The sequence below is a fragment of the Argiope bruennichi genome, chromosome 2 (assembly GCF_947563725.1).
Source record: "Argiope bruennichi chromosome 2, qqArgBrue1.1, whole genome shotgun sequence".
Classification (NCBI taxonomy): domain Eukaryota; kingdom Metazoa; phylum Arthropoda; class Arachnida; order Araneae; family Araneidae; genus Argiope; species Argiope bruennichi.
Window position 1 is genome coordinate 92,753,983 of NC_079152.1, and position 23,850 is coordinate 92,777,832.

At 26.5% G+C, this 23,850-nt stretch overlaps 1 protein-coding gene across 1 annotated transcript; it reads left to right on the forward strand.

Annotated features, from left to right (window-relative positions):
• The first annotated feature begins 60 nt into the window (after positions 1–60).
• Positions 61–23,850, forward strand: LOC129962031 (hsp90 co-chaperone Cdc37-like). Its single transcript, XM_056075707.1, has 10 exons — positions 61–259; positions 7,463–7,596; positions 10,156–10,312; positions 12,749–12,799; positions 12,976–13,041; positions 14,425–14,583; positions 15,423–15,538; positions 17,527–17,647; positions 18,629–18,697; positions 21,830–23,850. Exons 1-10 carry the CDS (start codon positions 227–229, stop codon positions 22,007–22,009), a joined length of 1,086 nt encoding a protein of 361 aa, XP_055931682.1. The 5' UTR covers positions 61–226; the 3' UTR covers positions 22,010–23,850.

The window sequence follows — 23,850 nt, forward strand, 5'->3', positions numbered from 1 at the left end:
CAGAACTACAACCTATCAACGTGACTAGATGGCTTTTCAAATGCTTGAAACTCCGCGTGCTAAACTGAAGTGAAATCACGAGTTGTGTTTTTCAATAAACATCTCGAAGTTTCTATTTTTCAAATTTTACTCTTTGTGTCCAAATATATCATTAGGTTGCATTAAGCTTCTACAGTCAGTCATATTAATTGCATATTGAGTCTTATATTTTAAAAATTCTTTTACAATGGTTGATTATAGCAAATGGAAGGACATTGAGGTAAGTTCATGCGTGTTGTGCATTACAACTGGCTTAGTACTGCACCTTTTTATGACAACAGATTTATTTAGTTCAGAAAAATTGAGTTCCTTCTCTCTCTAGGATAAGTAATGCTTCACTAACATCATCTGTCCACTGTCCGTGTTTCAATTTAAGCTGTAAATACTTTGTGTTCTTGTATGAAATTTTCTCACTCACAATCGTTTCATTTTCACATTTATGGAAAAGTTCGTTTTAATTTTTGTAGAATATTAAAAAGCATACAATTAGCCTATTTTTACTGTGTACATTTTTCAATTTCAGTTTGCAATTTTGCCTCTCCGCATTAAATTAACCACTCAAAGAAAAAGAAGAAAGAATAACTCGGAAAATGAAGTTATTCTAAAGCTTGTTATCTGTCTTTAGTTAATTCTAAATAATTATAAGAAGTATATAAGAATTATGTATGTTGAAATAAAAATAAATGACATATTTTTTTAAAAATTAGTAGAAATCTTTTATTATAATTCTGTTAAACAATTTTTGCTGTAGCTTTAAAAATAGAAAATTGATTTGAAGTGAAAAACCAAAAACACAAAGGAATGACAAATATTCCTTGCATTGCTATCAATGAATTATAAGCAGAAAGAAGAAAAATATTGAAAGTAATGTTTATTTACAGATGTGGTAACAGATTTATGTGTTTAAGAAGTGAAGTGTTTTCTGTTATATTTAGCTGCAATATGGATTTGATGTGGAATCTTAACTTTTAATTTTAAATTTGGTGGAATCCTTGAAAGGAAACAACAATCTCCTTTTGTTAAAGTCCAATAAAGATCTTTAGTGGTTAGCATTATTCATATCGAGTAAAGGAAGACAAGTAGCTTTAAATATAACATTTTCTTTGAAAGAATATGCCAGGTTTTATCTTAAATCTGATTAATAGGTTCATGTTCTAAGACAATCTAAATTTAGCAGAATTATTAGATAACATTCTATCAATATTATATTGCGAGATATCATAATGTATTTTAATATTCATTGTTTAGCAAATAGCATATTCACAGCTTAAACATTTGTTTGTTATATATAGTTTGTGCTGATAACAAATGTGGTTGTATCAATAAATATTAATAGGCATAATTTTCTGGTGATTGAGGCAAATTACAGTTTCGTCTTCGTGTTGTTTTCAACATAATTGTTATTTTATACTGATTGTATAGATTTTGAAATTCACAAGAATAGTTGATATAAAAGAATAATCATAGTATTAAGGACTGAATAATTCCACTATTTTGTATGCTTTATATTCATATCAATTCAGATTATAAAACACATATCTATGCATCTTAAATAATGTTTAGTAATATTTATTCTTTCTGAATTTTTATGTATCTTTGTATTCTTCTTCATGATTACTTTTTAATTTAAAATGATTTTTTAAAAATATGATAGTTGGCTACTAAGCAAGTGTTGTTAATTGTTCTCTTGATGCTTTTTTAAGTTTTGGTGCAGTTTTTATCTACTGTAGGTAAAGTGTTGATTTAAAATTTTTAATAAGAGTTCCTAATTAGAGCAACTTATGAATCTGATGTTTTTTTAAAGCTGGAAGGAGTGGTGATTTTTTTTTTCATATCTTTTAAATTTATGGCATTTAAGTGACCAAACTTTTATAAAGGAAATGTTTCTAACAGTGATTTGGTTTAAGAAGAGTGAGGATAACTTGAAGTTTATTGTAAAAGAGAAAAAAAAAAAAAAAAGACTGAAGTCCTGTGAACATTATAATTATAAGCTGATAAGATTTGGAACTGTGGAGAATATAAGAAAGATCTTAATTCATTCAAATATTGTTTAAATGATCAAAATTACAGAGCGATATAAAAAAAGGTATTTTAGATTTTAAATCTTTAATATACAAAGATAGTTTCGAACTAAGAGTTTGGAAATACTTTGTTGATTATAAATTAACTGATACAGGGTTACAGTATAACTGAGTAATCAGAGAATCTTAACTATGTGGGAAAATCAAAAATTTGGGACACACGCTTTGCACCACCAAGCGTGCAAATATATGGCAATTTCATGCTGGATTCGTTTTTGTACATGGGAAAGTTAATATTGCTAAAATGATTATCGCTAACCAAGCAGCTTTCTTTCAAGGGTCTGGCAACATTTTAGGATTTCTTTATAATTGATAAGAAGAGTGATAAGTTAATATTGTTAACAACAGTCCTAACAAAACTTTCGGTTTTCACTGTATGAAGAACAGTGAGAATAAAAATTCATTCAAACCTGCTCTTATCTGAAAGCCTTGCAATAATGTCATATCCCTGTGAAAGATGATAATGGTATTTTCACATGGCGATAGTTATATTGGGAGAGGGTATTCTATGAATTAAGATTTCTACGGGAGAATGAAAGAGCAGGTACTCATTGCAAAATTTGTTTATGATAGTAATTCAAGCAAATAATGGAATAAGTAATTTTGAAGGGTTAAAACAGTTGATATTAGGAATTCATGAGCTAAATATGAAGATTATAAAGAGAATAAAGAAAGAATTAAGTGATGAAAAAGGTAATGAAGTACTATTGTGTGTTACTGCACCTTACAAGGAATTCTTAAGATGTTTTATTGAAAAAGGTAACCATTCCACAAATAAACTTTCGTTCTGCAATTAGTGGAAGCAGATTAAATAATTCTTTTCTTTTTTTTTTAAGTGTATGGCTGGCAATGTGTTAAAAATGTTTTTGAAATGACTTGATGATTATGCTTACATAAATTTCCAGAGATAAAAATGGATTTATGCTCATCTGAAATTGTATTTGAAAAAAAATCAGATGTTTAAATGACCAGTCATATAAACATGTACCTGGTGAGAAAATTCCTTCAGATTTTTAATCAAGAAATTATAAAGCAAAACATTTACACTAAGTTGATGGGAAGTACTCATTGGATGAAACGTCCTTGAGCATTTCAAGTTACTATTGATCCTTTAACCAGACCTGAAGTGGTTCAAGAAATTTCAAAGGAATTTGTAGTATAAGAAGTGATGAAACTGTTACATATATGGATTATTACTATAAATATTTATCCCAACAACAGGAACTGTGTTTGCTTTGTAGCATAGATTCATTTTAAGCATAATTATCAAAATTCATCTATAGAAAGCAGGGAGATTGGCAGTTATAGAATTCTGTGAAGCAAAAATAAAAACTTTATTCATTATAGAATAAGAAGGAATCTTTTGTATATCAAATCGATGAAAAATTGAAAGCCTTACAGATTTTATAGATCAAAATGGTGTTTGTTTGAAAATTAAAACCATGTATAGTAAAGATAAAGAATATTTTCTGAAATCTATTGTTTTTCCTTCAAAGAATGATGTGAAGAAATTGCCCTATTTATAATGTTCATCTTAAAAATTGTTATGCATGTGTTTGTATACTTTTGAATGTACACTTGGAAAAGTATTAGATTTACAGTGAAACTTGTTGTTGCAGAGTACGTTATCTGCAAAAGGTTTAACTGGAAGATAATACAAACAATTGGAAATTTTAAAATTGCATGAATAAAGCTTTTGTGTATCAAATAATTGGTATTGATTTAACTTGACCTCTATTTCTCAAAGAAAAGATGGAATTAATTTTTTCTTGTGCTATGTATAGAGCAGCTCATTTTAAGCTTCTTATTAATGCTTCAACTAATAATTTTTTTTTTTTTTTTCTTTTGGCATTTAGAAGATTTGTGGCTTGAAGAAGATGTACAATTATATACTGTGACAATAGTATATTTTTATTGGTAGTGAAAATTTCTGAAGCAGTTGAATTGGAGCTTCATATAAATACATGATTTTGCTTACTGATTTGAATGCAAAGTCTACTTTTCAGCTGTTGTTTGGTAGAGAGCTCCTTGGTGAGAATCATAAATATGAAAGATCTTTATAAAAGAGTATTAGAGCAAGAAATTATTGAATTGGGAGAGTGTGATGAGATTCTTAACATGCATCTTTGAAACCAATTTCTTTATCAATGTTTCTTTAATATGCACATGAATGCAGTATTCAAGATATTAATGTAGTTAAACAAGTATCTTTAAGAAAAGGACTCGGATGTTGACAAGTTTTATTGAAAAGTTCAAGAAGTTATTTTGGAACAGAGTGATTGAGTATGAATGTTCTAAATCAGACTGGCAGTTGGAAATATTGTTTCCCTAAAAGCAAGTAATGGTGAAGGTAACAAATAGGGATTGCAATACCGAATGCCGGTATTTTGAGCCATTTGTACAATTTTGTAATACCGGTATTCACAAGTTTAAATACCGGTTTTTCGGCATTTACTAGAAATTTTTAAAATTGTCTCCATTATATGTTCAGGCATTGCGAACATAGAAAAATAGTATAGGTTTTTGTTTTTATGCCTCCCTAATGGGAGAAATTAATTAGCTAATTAATTGCTTAAATCTAAATTGGCAAAACATGGATTATCCCTGAAAGAAAATATTGTATCCATAACGACTGATGGAGCAACAATTATGAAAAAAGTTGGAAAGTTGATTAGTGCAAATCAGCAGTTGTGCTATGCACATGGAATTCTATTAGGACTAATAGATGTATTATACCAAAAAAATAAAGAACAGAAGAATCCAAATACTGTGGATATAGAAACTTCGGATTCCAACTTTGAAACGAGTGAGAGTGATATTGACAATGAAGATAATGGCAATGTAATTGTTGAAGAAGATACTGCTAATGAGGATGAAATATTAACCTATCAAGAATTGCTTTCTATAATTTATAAAGTTCGAAAAATCGTTAAGATATTTAAACGTTCCCCTATAAAAAGGATATATTACTTAAATATATACTAACTGAAAATAAAACAGAATATATGTTAATATTAGATTCTAAAACACATTGGAACAGTTTACTCCTAATGATGGAATGATTTTTGAAACTGAGAAAGCCAATCAAAAAAGCAATAATCGACTTAAACCTGTAAATTAATTTTTCAGATAGTGAATTCGACTTAATATCCAGAACTATATCAGCTCTACTTCCAATAAAACTGACTACTAAGGCATTATGTCGGAGAGATTCTAATTTATTAACAGCTATGCAATAATAAATTTCATGTTGCAGTCACTGAAAGAATAGCACACATCACTATCTGAAGAATTATATATTACATTGAGAAATCGTACACAAGAAAGGCATACCGAAATAGAAAATGTCTTATGGTATTTACATAATTATAGTGATTTTAAAAATGAAAAAGAAGAAAAGAAAATAACCAATTCAAATCTGATTAAGTTTAGAGTAAATTTTCTTAAAATTTTTTACCCACAAACCTATCTACATTCAGAAGAATTCGGTTTAATTATCGAAGATTATGTCACTACTGTCGATAGTGAAAAGGAATTGTCTCTTGAACAAAAATTAGAATTGGCGATAAATAAAAAAATTTCAACGAACCAAAATACAATACAGAAATCAGCTATATCCAAAACCATCCGATGAGAAATCGATTTATTTGAAGATGAGGGATTTAGAGGTAAATACTTGGAAAAAGTATATCGTGCATTGCTAACAGTACCACCAACTACCATAGATGCCGAAAGAGCGTTTTCTACAGCTGGTAATTTTTACACAAAATTATTTTTCTGGCTTAATGACAGTACAATTGATGCATTATGTTTTTTAAGATCACATTTCAAAAATCTGTAATAGTACCACAGACTGAATAGTGATATTTACACTTTTTTTTTGTTATTTAAATAAATAAGATATTTCTTTACTTTTTTTGTGATTATATACTGTTATAATTTATAAGTTACAAATTATTTTTTGTGATAATTACACTCTCTAACAAAACTGGCAACAAAAACAAAGAAACACCTGTGTTTTCTTTCTTTTTCTAAAATTTCTAATACCGGCATTAAGATTTAAAAAATACCGAATACCGGTATTGAAATTTTGGTCCGGTATTGCAATCCCTAGCCACAAACATTCTGTAGGTTGCATCTCTGAAATGATTCCAAATTCAGTTAGTTGTGTAATCTCATAAAGATTCAAATTTCAAATCATGAATATCTTTATCCAGTTCGAAGGATTCTTTAGAGATATTATTTATGGAATGTCTTAATCCTATGGAACTCGGTGTACTAAATGAATGTGCTAATCATTCTGCCAGGTAATCTGTATAACAGCCAAAAAAAAATAACAGAAATCAATGTAAAAATACCTTTTTTTTTTTTTTTTTTTTTGTATAAGAGACAGACACATAGAATTATATTTGTAATAAATTATAGATTTATATTTGTACAAATGATATACTTTTTTTAAATTAAAGAATAGCCTTATATGTGTGTTTATATATGTCTGGTCTTTATATCTGGTGTTTATATATGTTTATATAAACAGGTCTTTTGTTATTGCAATGGAAGTTTTATTAAACAACATTTTAGGTTTAAAAACCATGGATAATCTGCAAAGTGAATGTTTGTGAGATTTACAATGTTAGGACAAAAAAGAACATCTAAGAGCTGCTTAGTTTTTATTTATTTAAAAGAGAATTTGAATAGATAACTTATCTTAAAATATTTTTGTGCTGCGTAGAGATTTATTGTAACACATCTTCCCTTTGATTTTTACGTCCTGGTTCTCGTATGGTTGCTCTTTACCCTGTGTTCTATCTGTGAGGTGTGTGAAAGAATCCTCCTGTAAAAAGGGGTTTTGCAAACGAATGTCTGAATGTCATCTTCATATGAGCTAGAAATGAGACTTCTGCCCTCATGCTCTCAGAGGCCTTTGCCCTCTGAAGCTATTTACTATTTAACTCAGCTTAAAATAGCTGACTTCATCAGTGGGCTTGTCTATGACAAGTACCATAATAACAACATCAACAACTATTAAAAGATTGTTCAAATATTTTGTACTTAAAAATAAAAAAAAGTAGCTACCTGGCTTTTAAATGACATAATACATGTTTCGATGCATTCTAGAAGGAGATACCTATGAAGCTAAACTTTTAACCCATATATAACTTAAATATCTGTAAATATTGACGATATAAAACAACATTATACTTTCATTTTTTTTTTAAACGAAAATCTTTTAAGAACATTATATATATTGCAGAAAAGAAAAACTATGTTTATTTAACCTTTTATTGTTTGCAATTATGTTGCTTTTGCTTTATTACTAATATTGATGCTTCATTATAAAGATTTCAGATGATGAAGATGATACCCATCCCAACATTGACACGCCAAGTTTATTTCGATGGCGTCATCAAGCTCGTGTCGAACGTATGGCTGAGTTTCAGCATGAAAAAGATGAATGTGATAGACTATGTTATGAGTAAGTTCTATTTAACTCTCCTTAAAATAGCTTAAATTTTTTTTATATTTATAAAAAAGTATTTTACATTATCAATGAAACGGGTTGCCATGGGATCAGGGAAACACTGTGAATTAAAAGTTTCCTTAAAAATTGATAAAGTACATGGCATTTTAAATGTTTTGGTTTCTTTCTTCGGAAAAATGCTGATCTTTTTAAATATTGCAAGAATAAAAGTATGAAACATTCTTAAATAAATAAAGTACACATATAGCATCAAAGACTGGATAAAATTCTAAAGCAACTTGCTGATAAGATAATGCCATTATGTCTTAGAGGCTGAAATAAAAATGAACATTGAAATGTATTACTTCATATTATTAATGATTCCTGCATGGACATCAGTAATTTATTTAAAAAATATTTCATGGTAGTGAAATTTATTTGCAGACTAGTATAGTGTGTGTATTTTATTTGCTTTGGAATTGCTCTATATTTTACTTCACTGTTTATGATTTATTATGCAGTGTTGAAATTTATTTTTAATTTATGAATTATTAATCTTATTTCTACAAAGTTAACAGATGAATATACTAATGATATTCCGAAACTCAAAGCCCCAAAAATTGAAGTAAGGAATTTGACTTCAATTTTTACGAATCATTCTACAGTAAAAGGCACTTTAAAAGCATTTAACAATGCTACAGCAGAGTTAGATCTGAGGAAGGTGATACAAATTTCAATGAGCATTTAAATGGAAATTCTTCTGCATAGTCCAAGAACTAATGAGATATAAATTGATTAGACTAATTTGGTAAATATAGGCAGCTGTAGTTTGTATGTTTTAAATAATGCATTTTAAGTAAGAAATACCATAACTGAATGGAATTTGGTCAATCTATTTACAGCTCTTTATTGAAAAGAATGTTAGTAATTTGGGACGATATGAAGAATTATGTCCAGGGTATTAAGAGGAAGTTCTCCCAAACTGGCTATAAATCATATGCTGTAATATTTCAGGTTATTAAAGATAATTTGACATGTTCTAAAATAAATTTCTATGTTTGGCCAAATGATAGTACTATTTTTAATTCTTTACCAGTCTAGTAAACCTCTTATGTCATCCTTTGTTGAAGATCTTAAATACTAATTCTGGATTTAATTAATGCATTTAATATTGTCAAAAGGGTTTGTGGATATCCTGTTTATAAATTATCAAAATTTAATTGTGAAGGCTAGTCACTTCTTCTCCCTCTTGCAATGATAAGCCGTGCATTCAATGGAGATAAAATTTTAAAATACTTAATATTTTAGAAACAAATTTCTGAGAAAGATATTTTTGATTTAAAATTATAGTATCAAACATTTTGTTTGCAGATGCTCAAACATATTTTAGAAAAATTGCCTATCAGTATTAGGTGTTTATGTTTTTGATGGAATAAAATTGGCTGCAAATAGTTCTGATTGTTGTAACAAGTTGAAAAATTTTATTATGTCATTATATAATCAATCTCATTATGTATTGAGTTTAATTCTTTTCTTAGTATTTTGCCAATATCAAGTTGTTGAAATTTCTAAGATTTATCCATCAAAAACAGTTCATGCGTGTGTGCGTGCATTTAGGAAAAGATTAAAATGTTAGCAAGTTAAAAAAAAAAAAAAAAAATACAGACACTATGCTTATTTTCTAATAGGCAAACTGATATAGAAAGGTTCTTTTCTTGTAATAAAATAACCAGAAATGAAAGCCTTAAAGAACAATTTATTATTACTTGGTGAAATATGATTATTTGAATAGATTTTCTTTAGAAGAGGCAAGACAGAAATACTCAGTTTACCTTGAAGATCAAAAGATATTGTAAGAAATGGAAGTTCGTTCAACACTCACATAGAAACAAAAGAAAAAGAAAAGAAAGAAATGTCTTTTTGGTGATGTAAATCTACTAAAAAAAATCAAAAAATGCTTACAAAGTGTTAAAAATGTTCTGAAAAATTAGCAGAGAAAGCCAAGTTGACAAATGATATAAAATAAAAATAGGTCTATCAATTGAATGGTTTTCATTGCTCAGAAAAAGTGGAGAGGGCAAAGTTAAATACAATGTGTAAAGAGTTAAAAGGACATTAATTTTCCCCTCTTGTATTTAAAGATAACATTGTTTTGATCCCTTAAAAATGTTATATTTGCACTCTTCATGTTGTTATGGGAGGTATAATTGTGATGAAAAATAATTAATGTTCTCTCTTTTGAAACATTATTTATATCAAAAAATTTCAAAATATTTTTTTTTTTTTTTTTGGAAATTGTACTTTTCTATTTATTATTATCTTTCCCCTATTTAAGTATTTGCAAAAACAAACTCAAAACGTTATTGTAATCTGGATGGAAATTTCATGTTCAACTGGTTTTGTAACAAACTTGTTGAATTATTAATAGTGCATAAAATCAATATATTTCAAATTCACTTAAAAAGGTAAGAACTGAATAGATATCTGAATTATGGCTTCTGTGAGCACATATTTTCTTATTTAATTCTAATACTCCAATTATAATTTGTATAAATATTTTAATTTCTTATTTAGGTCTGAAAGGAAAATCAGTGATTTAAAAGAAAAAATTAAATATGCAGAAAGTAATAGTGATATGAATATGGATGATCTACAAGCTGAACTTAAAAAACTAGAGGAAGAAGATAAGAAATTGCAAAAAAGAAGAGAGGAGCTCAGAAAGAAAGAAAAGGTTTGATGTTATTGATGTAAGAAATTTGAATATTCAATATTGAAAAGAGTGAAAATTTGGAATTTTACTCCAAAAGTGGTTCAACGTAAAGCTTCCTTGATTGCCATATACTTTAAAATAGTTTTAATGAAAAAATTTTTTATCTGTTTCCCACTTATTAATCCTAATAACATTGCTAGAATTGAGAAATGGAATTGTATTATAATTTCTTTAATAACAAAGAAAAAAAATCTACATACAGAAAAATGGAGAAAAAATTTCTTTAGCTCATTTGAAAGCAAATTATGAAATAGTCAAATTGGGGCACTTTTTATCTATTGCTGAAAAATATTATTATTCAGAATTATTCATAAAAGATTAAATGAATCTGAGAAGCATTAAATTCATCTTTAAAACCATTCTCCGATTGCTGTTAAATGTTCCAAAATTGTTATTTTTAATTTTAAAAAGTCAACTTTGAACTTTTTATCAATAAAATTCTGTATTTAGCATCAAAATAGGCAGTCATTTAATTTGTATTAAAAAAAACCCGAAGAAAATAAGAAAATTACAATCATTTGTTTCAAATGATATAAAAAATTATGTCCTTTAAAATCTTTTTGCTTAAATGGCATAAGAATTTATAATAAGTATATGTAAAATCATTTTTTCTTTTATGGTGATTAAGGTTCATTCATTATTAGGTGGTAAGAAGTTTGCTGGGTCAGCTAGTAATTTACAAAAATGGAAATTCATTATGCAATTAAAAGGAGATATCTATGTGAAAGATGTACAAGATGGACAACTGAAATATGCATTATGCACAAAAGAAAGTTTATTTAATAATTTTTTATAATTTCAAGGTAAATAATTCTGTAGAGTTGTGTGATATGCCTAGAAATGAGTTTAAAGGATAAATAATTCTTGTATAGGTTATGCGAATGAAGAGTTTTTTTTACAGATATAGGTTTCAAATTAAAAATGTAATGAATATGATTGTCATCACTTTCATAGCATCATTTTCTGAGGATATTTATTTATAGACAGTATGTTACTTGGTATTTAAGTTTATATAAGAAACATTCTGATATAAGATTTTATGTAGTTTGTGTTTCCTTTATGGATATGACAGTTCTCTGCATTTCATATCAATTAGGTAATATCCAGAGTATATTCGTATATCTGGTACTCAGCATTTACAGGGATTAGAAGTAATTCCAGACAATGCTGCAAGATGTTCAATGGCACATGAAACCATGCTGATTGCAGTGCTGTTGATAGAAACTCACGAGTGAATTGTAGATCTCTAGAAGAATAATATGTGAATTTCCCTATAGAGGCCCCACAGTGTTTCTAGTTTAAAATGAGGAGAGCACCATGAGTTGATGCACTGTTTCAGGCACATACTTAGAGTTTTATGTTCTGTATGTTGAGGTATACAAAAATCAATACTTGTTTGAATTAGTATATAGGGAAATTCTAGAAATCACTGCCTTCTATTTCAATTTCTTTTCCAGACTTGAATGCTCCTGTTAACCTGTAACCATCCATGTATGATAACAGAATATTTGTTGTCCTATGTTTTTAAGTGTGCATCATTCTCTGTCTTCCTTATAGAACAGAAAGAGTGATTCATCTTTAGGATATTGGAACTGCAGTGCAAAATTATTAACATAGATACTGTGAACATTGATTTACTTTAGATTCTTTTACACGTTGAAATTTACTTTTTCAGCTCATTTCTGGAGATTACTGTCATGAAGTATTAACTACTGCATTGTAGTATGCAGTTTGATCCAAACACAAAATGGTGTCTGCTGCTGATTTCTTATGTTTATGATTTATGGTTTTCAACAATTCACAAGTTTTTAACCATGATAGTGCCATTTTGCCAATTTCAGTAGACTTGTGTAGCCAAATGCAAATTGCTCACAAATGTGCAGTTTCTACAAATGATGCTAGAAGATAATAAACATCTCACAATTCCCCCAAAATGTTTTAATTACTCAAAATGCTAGTGTTAATAATATTTGTTACAATAATAATAAAAAAAAGATATAGCAAATATCCATTATACATCTTTTGTACCGTATAAGATTGCAGATTGGATGCGTCTTTGGATATTTACTACATTCTGCTGATATTGAAAGCAGGAAATGATCAAATTAGTGTGTCCTACCTATAATATTGCTCTTATTTAATTTTCTAAATTTCATAATAAATGTATTTTCAAAATTTTGATAAATTAAACTGAATTTTTCTTAATATTAACATCCTTTTGGACAAATGATAGTTACCGAAAGTACTGCTATAGTAAATTGTTAGGTTGAGAAAAAAGTTTTTTTTTTTTTGTAAATGAATTCTATTTACAACATATGTATATTTGAATAAATTAATTATTGTATGTTCTGATTTAAACTTTTGAAACTAAAGCCATAAAAAAATTTTATTTTTCAGTTGATGCCATGGAATGTAGATACTATTAGTCATGAGGGTTTTACTAAAACGGTAAGTGATTTCATTGTTTTTATATTTTATTACAAATTCACTTTTGATAAATCAATTCTTTAAAATTATTTATACTTATGATATGCAAAGTTAATATATTCTCTGATATACAAACACATTTAATGTCTTAGAATGTTATTAAGCAATGTTTATTTTGATTATTTTTATCCATTTAGGTTCTTAATAAAGGTGCTCCTCCAAAAAAAGAAGAACTCACAGAAGAAGAAAGAGCTGAAAAACAGGCAAGTTTTAATATTGTTTTATTTATTGATGTGTTATTCTACAATGGCTTATTTTATAAATCATATTTCAGAAGTAGAAAATATTTCTATTTCAGTTAAAAAATTTCTCATGCAAAGTAACATTTAATAATAGATAGGTTTGATATGCAGTGAATATTAAAATATCATAAAAATCAAGCAAGAAAGAATGCAACATTTTATAAATTTGTTCAGTATTTTACAGTTTGGAGAACAATGAATTTAACATTAACTACAAAATAAATATGAAATTATTCTATATTAATACAAATTTTCTGTTCTAACATTTATAAAATGCATTTTTAAAAATTCAGAAGAGTATTTTGGAAATAGCAAGAATCTGTAGATAGAACTGCCTACAGATATTTTTATAAATTATTTTATAAAAATATTTGATACTTAATTTTTGCTTAAAAATAAATTGTTAGATTAATATCTTAAATTTTAAGTGAATCAGAGTGTTGATGAATTATGAAGATAAATCATCAGAATTTTTGTGAAGTAAAGTCTTAACATTCAGGATAAAAACTGTTTATTTATTAAAATTTATTTCTTTAATGAATTTAATTATGAAACTTGTTGACATAAAGCTTTCTTCTTTCTCCAAATTCCTTTTGCTCATAAGCATAAGATATATAAATTTAACTCTATTTCTGCTCTTCATTTCTAGAAAATTCATGAGCATTTTAATGCTATTATGCAATTAATATCAAATTTTCATTTTATAGAATTTAAATTTATTTATTCGAACACTGTGTGTTTAATGAGTGAAATTGGAAAATTTTCAATTTATTGCACAACAGACTTTATTCCAGACAGACATTACATGCATTAATTTTGAAAAATATGTTTACAAAGGGAACTAAATTTCAAAATATGATGCATTTGGAATTCGTTCCATCTATATTACTACATTCAACTGATAATTGAAAATTGATCTGGCCTATACATAGAAATATTTCTGCTGAAAAATTTATGTTGATGCCATCAGATTCTAAACTTTTAAAAATATATGTATGTAACTGTTATTAAAAATGAATTATCCAATTTCTGCTCAAATATCTAGAAAGTTGAGCCATAAGAATATATATCAGTAATCTTGCAGTTCTACTTATTTAATTCAGAATGTTTATTATTAAAATGAGAACTTCAAAAAAAAAAATGTAAAGATATTTTGTGATGCTTATTTTCAAAATACAAATTGATGAAATCTCGGGTGTTCTTTTATTCTTTGAAATTCTGAAATAAAAGAAAATCGTTTTTATTTCGTTACTTTTCACATGTTTAAAGATTTTTTCAGTTGTTCGCAAACAGATTATCTGAAGAATTTTTATTTAAATATAGTTTTAATTTTTATTTTTACAGGCCAAGTTTAATAAAGAGAATGAAAAACTATTGAAAAAATTTGGTATGTTCCAAAAATATGATGATAGTAAGAGTTTTCTTCGTGAGCATCCACATCTAGCATGTGAAGAAACAGCAAATTATTTAGTTCTATGGTGTATTCAATTGGAAGTAGAAGAGGTAAAAAGAAATTAACTGATTTTAATTAGACATATTAGATTTTAATTAGACATATTCTCTTAATAGACATATTTTTTAAAATTGTTTTTCTTATATTATACTTCTGTTTTATAGAATATTGATTTTAAAGTTAATATTTCTTTTAAGTTTTACAGAAAAATTTTATCATATTTTATTTATTGATTAAAGAAACTATCTACCATACTTAAACAAAATTGAAGTATAAAAATTAAGCTAAAAGGAATTGAACTTTTTATTTAATAGTAATATATTTAATTTCTGCAATGTGAAAAAAAAATAATTAATTGGTTTTGCATTTATATGTGCAAAAATTAAAAGCATTTTGTGATGAAATTATTATTGAAAACCTGCAAACATGTTTCGTAAAATTATTCAATTAAAAAATGACTTACTCTTTTTTTTATTTGTATTAGTTTTTTAATGTGTTGAACAAAAGTTTCATTTAGAAAATGTAGAAAATATTTCTAAATAATTCTTGCTTTATATTAAACATATTTGAAATATGCTTTTCTATTGCATATAAATAAGCTCAATTTACTTTCCTATGATGTTTTATTTTCTGAAAATCTTAATTTGATCAAAATAAATACATATTTTCATATTTTTCATCAAATTTTGTTGCATTATGATGAGATAGATTCAAATGAGGTATAACTGATTATTGTCTGTGTTAAAAAGTCATAAATGTTTGACATTGAATTCAGTTTTTGTATATTGTGAGTATTCAGAACTAAAGTAATGGTCAGTTTTCAGTTTTCTTATTTTGTATTCACTTATTTTGTATACTGCAATATTTAGTTTTCTTATTTTGTATTTAGAAACACCAACTGATGGAACATGTAGCTCATCAATGTATTTGTATGCAATTTATCTTAGAATTAGCCAAGCATCTTAATGTTGATCCCCGTTCGTGTATAACATCATTCTTTACAAGGTAGGTTTTGAATTACATATTTTTCTAAATTGTATAGTGACTGTTATGTAATTTTCTATTGCATTGTTCTGTAAAATCCTATACATAATACTGTTCATAATTTCAATGATTTGATAAGAAACTGATATAAATGACGTATATGAAAAATCTGTACCTCATATTATATTACTTTACAGAATTATGTAATATAAGGACTGGAAGTTCTAGGAACAAAAATGTCTTCACAAATTTTCAGATCTATAATTAATAGATTTGAATAATAGACTCCATTGGTTGCATGCAGTACATCTGAGTGATTCTTAGTTCCGTGCCATACATATCTTTACAAACATCTGAGCAATTATAGATTAAAAATCAGCTGTGGTAAACTACTTTAAATTCAGGAAATCAGTGTATGATAACTAAGACATGCAATCCTTCACATAATATAATTTGGAGGAAAAGGAAATTAAATCGGATGGCATGACTGCTGATCACGTTTGCACGGATGCCCATCAAGTTACGTTTAGCACAATCTATGATATGTTAAAGTTTGAGAATAACCATTTCTGTAGGAAAAACAAACAAACAAAAAACACTGTTAATATTATGTAATATCTAAAAAATGCTACTGTGCCTAAATGAATTTTTTACATAATTGTATAATTTGCCCAAGACTTTTCAAACACTACTAGTAAAATTATTTTTGAAAAAGAAAAGAAAAAGGTTTGAATCAAGTTTTTGTATTTTCTATTATCTACTAATTGTACTAGTTTTTCTTTGACAATATAAATAGAGTTTAGATGACTAAATGGACATCATTTTGAATAATCTATTGTTGTATAAACAAATGGAATAGCCTTGTATTTTGTAGTGAAGGTATGTGTTGGAAGGGAGAGAAATAAGTTACTAATAATTCATTTTTATTAATATTGCCCATACTGGAAAAATTGGCATAATGCAAAATAAGTTAAGAAGAAAAAGAAATTGATTACCTATGAGCGTACTTTATTAAGCATATTCATGAGTAGTCATTTTCAAAATTACTTTCATTCTTATGAACAGTACTACATTCTCTATAACTAGATACAACATATCATGAATATTCATGTTCTGCAAAATGTTGTTCTTTAAGGTACTGCAATTTGAGACATAATCAGATAGATTATTAGATTGGTAAAAATGAATCACTATAAAATATATTTTGTGGAAATGTAATATTGAACTGGATTGTTCTTTCATATGCTTTTTGAAGCTTTCCCTGGTATTTATAATGTGAGTGAAAGGTTAGGCCACACACTAATTGGTTCTTCCATAGCCAATCTGGTTAATACACAAATACCAAATTAAAGCACTGTTAATACCTATATATTTATGAATTTCCATTTAGAGTTTTTATCTACACTTCATGATGATTTTGGCTTATATAAGTAGTGCTGCACCTTCCTCTGTTAGATGCCATTTGGATTTTATTTTCCCTTTTCTCTCATTCTATATTAATCTCTTGTTTTACATTACTCTTGTTAGTTTAAACTACAAGTAGCTCAGAGTAGCATTGATTTAAATACAACTGCAGAAGTTTTATCTATTCTTAACATTTTAAATCAAATGGCTGTTTATCATGCATATATCAAATTATGCCATTTTGTAAATCATGAACTACAATTGATCCAAAAATGTAAAAGTGTTTCATATGTTCTTAATTGGAATCAGTAAAACAACACATTCTTAAAATAATAATAAAGAAATTATAAAATAAGAAGTAAGAAAAATTATTAATAAATTTTAGCACCACATTACTGTGCTGATATATAAATGTCCATATTTAAAAGGGAGATTATTATTTTTGATAATGTTAATGGATACTAGTTTATTAATTAGATAGTAGTGCCAATATAAAATAATAGCTACAATAGTTTGAATTTCATTATTAACATATTAAGTTCATTTTGCTTCAGTTGAAATGTATAAATTTTTTATAATTCTGTTACATATTTATATATTTACAGAATTCAAATGGCTGATGTAGAATATAAAGATGCTTTCAATGCTGAACTTGAATCATTTAAAGAGCGTGTTCGAGAAAGAGCCAAAGCCAGAATGCAGAAACTCATTGAAGAAGCTGAAGAAGTGAGTTATTTGTACTTGCAACTATATTTAGAATTTTGTAATACTCCGATTAATTTACTTTGTCTTAAATAAAATTTAAATGTTTTGTTCGTGGGAAACTAATGCAGCAATAAAATTTGGCAATGTGAAAAATATAGTGATTATGGGTTATAAAATCTTAGAGCTCTAAGAATATATTAAATATTAATAAGAAATGTTTATTAAACTATAAATTATTATTAAATCATTATTTTGCTTGCAAAATTGAAATCATTCTCTCTACTTCTTTTATGAGTGCCAATTCAATAATTTTCCCAGTTTCTGAAGATTCTTAGAAAATAGCAGATTCGATAGAAATATTTTGACACATTTATTCCTTTTTTTTTTTTTTATTGTTTCCTGCATGTTAAAGATCAGTTGAACAAAACTCATATTTACAGCCAAATAATTCTTTTAGTATTTCAGAAATAAGATAGCAGTGCAAAATTTACAAGAAGTGACGATCACCATTTCTTTATATGTTCTTGAATCAATTATCTGCCCATCGTATAAGAACATTCTCATTAAGATATAACATGCTTATTTTTTAATTGATATAAATTTCTAGCTCGTATGTTAATTTTTTATTATTATTTTTTTTTTAGTATGGACAATATAGACTGATGTAGACAGAATTCTTTAGATATTTCTGCTCAATCCAATATTAATAAATTTGTTTGGTTTCTGATAAGTTAATTTAATAAAAACATTTGTCATGTTTTTGGTTTTTTTATGTAATTTTATCTGCAGATTTACTCCTTTTTCCTTACATATTCTTGAAATCTTGTTTATATAAATATGTTCTTGAATTTTTTAATATTGAAATTTTAAAAGTATTGAATGCAGCAATTAATATTTCTATTAATAGATCCTTTATAAAGACATGAATTTAATGGAAAATATTTTGCTTGGAAATTTTAAAATGTTTAATAAAAATATACATCAATTTCTTTTTTATTGTAGGAAGAAAGGCAAAAAAGATTAGGACCAGGAGGTCTGGACCCTGTAGAAGTTATGGAATCTCTTCCTGAAGTAGGCATTAATTATGATTCATAGTATTATATCTTAGCATTTATGTTTTCAATGTGTACTTGTGGGGAAAACTTATATCACCATTCGCTTTTATTACAAAACAAGCAGATATCTGGAATGTTAAATGTTTGCTCCAATACTATTCCCCCACCCCCTTAAAATGTTATTTAAAAGTTGTTTTTGATATTTTTAGAAATTATAGCTCATTTTATTAATTTATTTAATAATATATATATTAAATGAGAAGTAATCTAATTACTTTTCTTTCTTTTTTAATATTATGCCTTCCACATATCTAATCGGAACTCTTTTGTTTGGCACCGTAAAACTTCTGCCGCTGATGTGTTTTCTGAGGTTTCGGGAGACCATAATTTTTATTTTCGTAATTAAATTAATAATAATTTTCATAAAATAAATAAATTGTAAATTAGTAAAATAAATATTCACGTGCCCTCAGTGTAGTGTCATCAACATTAGCTTGATAGTTTTCGCATGACACCAATATGGTACCACTAGATGACATAGTTTTAGTTACATTTTAAAATTAATTTTTATATTTTATATCCTTTTATTTTAAAAATCAGTTGCATTCTGTTTTGATTCACTCATTTTAAGGTATATCTTGTTTTTATATTTATTGAAATTTTAGAAACAGATTATTTAATTACATTTAGACAATTAAATAAAATGTAAAATGGTATATTTAAATTGGTATCTCTTGCTGGTAAAAGAAATTAAGGGTAAATCTATTTTAAAATGCTAATTTTATTAAAGCCATAAATTTTTCAGAAAAACTTTGGAAAAAATTACTTTAACTATTTGATTTGCAAATCATAAGTACTGTTTTATTTAAATCTTATTGTTTTAATGTCTATTTTAAAAATGAATCAATTCTTAGAATATAATATAATTCATTGAAAAAAGTTATTAAAGAAAATTTCAGGGATCTTTCCCATCTTTATAGTAAAATGCATATAACTAAACACTAGGCAAACTTAATAAAATTCATAACAATTCTTTATAGATATAAAATTTTATTTTTCTTTAAAAATATTAGTTTGAATCATTTTTTTCTTAAATAACAGTGTGTTCTTTTTCATGTATGTTATTCTGCTTGCATACAGTGTTTGCAAATTAAAATTATTTGCTGGTACAAGAGTTATCTGATTTTTTTTCAGAAATTAAATGTCTGAAATAGTGTTTTCCATTGAGTATGTATATAAAAAACATGTAATAAACATTCTTTACAAGTGTTAAATGAATGGGAGGAAATTCCTTATGAATAATAAGATTTTTTCCCCCTGTCATTTATTTGAAGAATTTGAACATAAGATAACATTGGTCAATTCAGCATTTAACTTTCGCTTATAGTAATAAATTTGGTTTTGATAATAACTTGCAATTTCTTATGAAAATCATACTGTGCAGGGTCTTGTCTATATTTTAAAATGAAATGTTTTCCTTTGTGTGTCTATAATGTCCCGATAATTATCACATGTACAGCCATGAAACTTGGCATACAGTTAGGTAAAATATTAAATACATGTTTTTAATTTTTTTTTTTTTTTTTTTGTTGTTGTTGTTGTTTTGGGCTCATTTTTGGCGTATATTTGCCTACTGTTTTTCCCCCTTGATACTTGTGAATGAAAGAGAGGAAAAAAAAAGTTTCATTTACCATCAAAGTGTGTCGACAATTGTTTTTCTGAGGAAATTAGTTTTGGAACACAAATTTACTAAATTTTGACTTTTTTAATTATTTTATCTCAAAAGTTTAAAAAAAAAAAAATCAAATAAAGTCAATATTCTAATTATGTTGTTGCTTTTTTTTTTTTCAAGTATTCTGAGGTCTTTATTCAAGCATTTCTTAATAATTAGTAATAAGAATATATTAAATGCTTTTTACATTAATAGTCCTATGGATGAGTTCAAAGATTTTATCAGATTTGCAAGGGGTTTGCTCATTCTTTCCTTGGTAGCAAAATATTGAATATTTCCATGCTATTAAATTATACAAGAGAGAGAGAAAGAGAGTTTTATTCCTGGTATTGGAATGTTAAAATGAAAAAAAAAAAAAGTTTTAAGAAAAGCAGATGATGGGGTGTTTTTAAGAAAAGGATTAAATAAATTTCAAATTCATTTAAGCTTTATATTAGTAGATGATTATTACATAGATAATTGATGACTTTAATAGTATGGGGGGGATAACCATTTAGAAAATATAAAAATGTTTTTTTTTTTCGTGGCCAAAAATCTTAGATTCAAAATGAGATGTATTTTTTAATTATTTGACAATATGTGGATGGTTTAATGTGATAATGAAAGATTTTTAAAAAATATTGAGTTGAGCATTTCTCCTATTTAGATGGTTATTTTAAATCTAATTATTTTATTTATATATTTGATTAATCAAGGCATCATTAATTAAAATATTGTTATTTGATTCACATTATTTACAGTGGAATGAAAAAATATGCTACAGTGGAATGAAAATTTCATTACTGATCATGTACAAATGCAGTTATTTAATTATTAAAGATAATAATTTGAAGGTTAGATTTTAACTGTAGTGACTAACTTCAGTCAGACTATTTGTTTTTATTTTATAATGTTTAAAACTTTTAGCATGTGCATTTTTCAAGCAAATAAGTTTTGTGGCATTAAAAATTCATTTACTTTATTGAATGAAATTTATTAGTGTATCAATTGGAATATTATACATAAAGGTAGTATGCCATTTTATTACACATTAAAAAAATGGATTATAATGAAAGGCTAGTGGAATTTTGACTTAATTGGACTGTTCTATTTACTGAATCACAGCCAAAATGTACCATTTTTTCCATTTAAGATAAAAAAATGCATATTTTTATCACAAAATATATGTTAAGTTTCTACGTCTGGAATGCTTCTAATGTTTTGTCTAAATAAATTGTGACATACGCCAGCATTTAAGTCATTATTTTTTTTCTGTCAATTTAACAAAAAAAAAAAAAAAAGAAAGAAAGAAAGAAATTGTTTTCTATAAATCTTTGCTTAATCTATTTCTCAAGAAACAAAGTATTGTTTTGACTCTGTTCTTGCAAAAAAAAAAAAAAAAGCATTTATGATTAACTTTGTTAAATTTCATTCCAGCCTCTGCAGAAATGCTTTGAAACCAAAGACATCGAATTACTGCAGAAAACTATAGCATCCATGCCAGAGGATGAAGCTCGTTACCACATACAACGTTGTATTGATTCTGGTCTTTGGATTCCAGATGCAAAGAAAGCAGAACAGGAAGCAGCAGAAGCAGCAGCAAAAGAAGAGTCTTAGATATAGAACATTTTGATTAGCTCTGTGTTGTTCTATTTGGAAATAAGACATTTGCTGAAGCAAGTTATTTCACTTGTTGATTCTTCCTTTGCTGCATCATTTTTAATAAATTTTATCTCACTATTAGCTGCAGGTCTCGGTCTTTAGAGTATTTGGAAAACTAAACAATGAAGAAGTTAACCTGTTGCATTGTTTTCTAAAACATACTTGTTTTAAATGAATTAGTTATTAATAAAAGAACAAAATATATATTAGAACTATTTTCATATGTTAGCTATTTTTGTTATATATGACAAAATATAATAATTTGTTATATATGACAAAATAAATATATATTGTTTACAATTGCATTATTTTGCCATTAGATAACATTCATGAACTGCATAATGAAAATGCCAGTTTGTTTGTTGAATTTTTTTATAAAAATTATCTGCTATACACAATCATTTTAAATAAATATTTTGTAAAACTAAGCTATTATATAATTTTTCATTTAAGTGTTGTATTTTAAGAAATGATAGAGCTTTTGCTCATTCCCCCCCCCCCCCCCCAATATTTCTAATTATTTAACCATTTTTTTTTTTTCTTTTCTTTTCAATTTGTTTGTTTCAACTCATGTTTTGTATTATGTGTTACAATTTTTTTCTGTTTGAAATTAAACCATTATACGTTGGTTGTTTTAAGCTTATTATTCAGTTTTGTTATTTTGAAATGTACCATTACTTTATTTTTAAAAAATGTCCATGGGAATTATTGATATTTCTTAAATGTTAATTCATGACCAATGTCTTGAAATGAGTCAGGTAGAACACTTTCATGAACAGTTAATGTATTTGATTAACATTAGAGCTTTGTTGACAGCAAAATGATCTATGGACTGTATAAAGTATCTCTTCATATGTTAACAATGAAATGTTAATTTCATGTTAGCAATGAAATAACTGTTTATTAACAATGAATATTAAAGCAATATAAAATGTATCACAATTTCGTCTAGTTTTTTATTAAAAGAATGCAATTAAAAATATTTAGAAGCCATTGAAGTTTTTCTTTACTGTGCTTGTGTCCATGAAATTTTTTTAAATATTGGCAATAGTTTTTTTAACTCTTATAAATAGTTCTTTTTAGATATAATTACTACTTAGTTGATTTTTTATGCTGTTCACAAATTATTTTATTTATGTGTATAACTGACATGGAAGAATCTTTGTTTCTCTTTCAGACTCATTCATTTCTCAGAACTTTAAATATTCATTGTCCAGTTTATTTGATTTACTTAATGTTTTGTTGTGTTATCTTTTGCTTTTAAATGCTTTAATACTGTTTGACCATCTCTTCAAGTTCCACATCAGTAGCTTGAGTAATTTAGCACATAATATTTTTAATTTTATCACCTAATTATATTAAATCAATAATTTTGACTCTTCTCTTCAGATCGATATTTTTAGGTGGTTGTAAGTTGATTAGAGAATTCCTTATATTCTCCATCTTGTATATGATAAGGAGTGGAATTATTCACAAGGCATTAAGGAAAAGGGTGCCATAGCTCAGTGTAAAATATGGATATTTACATTTATTATACCTTACCTTGTAATTATTGATGAGCTGTAGATGTTTGATTTATGCGTAATTGATTTAACTGTATGTATCTGCAGTGGTATAACATACTGTTAAAAATCATTTACTTTCTGCCAATCTGACTATAGTTACCAATTTTTTCAAGCATTTAATAGAAACTATATGCAAGTTATTTTTTATATATACTAACTGCCATTGATGTCCAGGCTGGTTTACCTGGAATATTTGTTGTATTAAATTTTGATTAAATCTCTTTTCCATAA

What these genes read in the sequence shown, in the direction of transcription:
- LOC129962031 (XM_056075707.1), top strand. Translation starts at nt 227, where the DNA reads ATGGTTGATTATAGCAAATGGAAGGACATTGAG. An exon ending in GCAAATGGAAGGACATTGAG is followed by an intron (nt 260 to 7,462) that starts GTAAGTTCATGC and finishes TTCATTATAAAG; the next exon opens with ATTTCAGATGATGAAGATGA. An exon ending in AGCTCAGAAAGAAAGAAAAG is followed by an intron (nt 10,313 to 12,748) that starts GTTTGATGTTAT and finishes TTTATTTTTCAG; the next exon opens with TTGATGCCATGGAATGTAGA.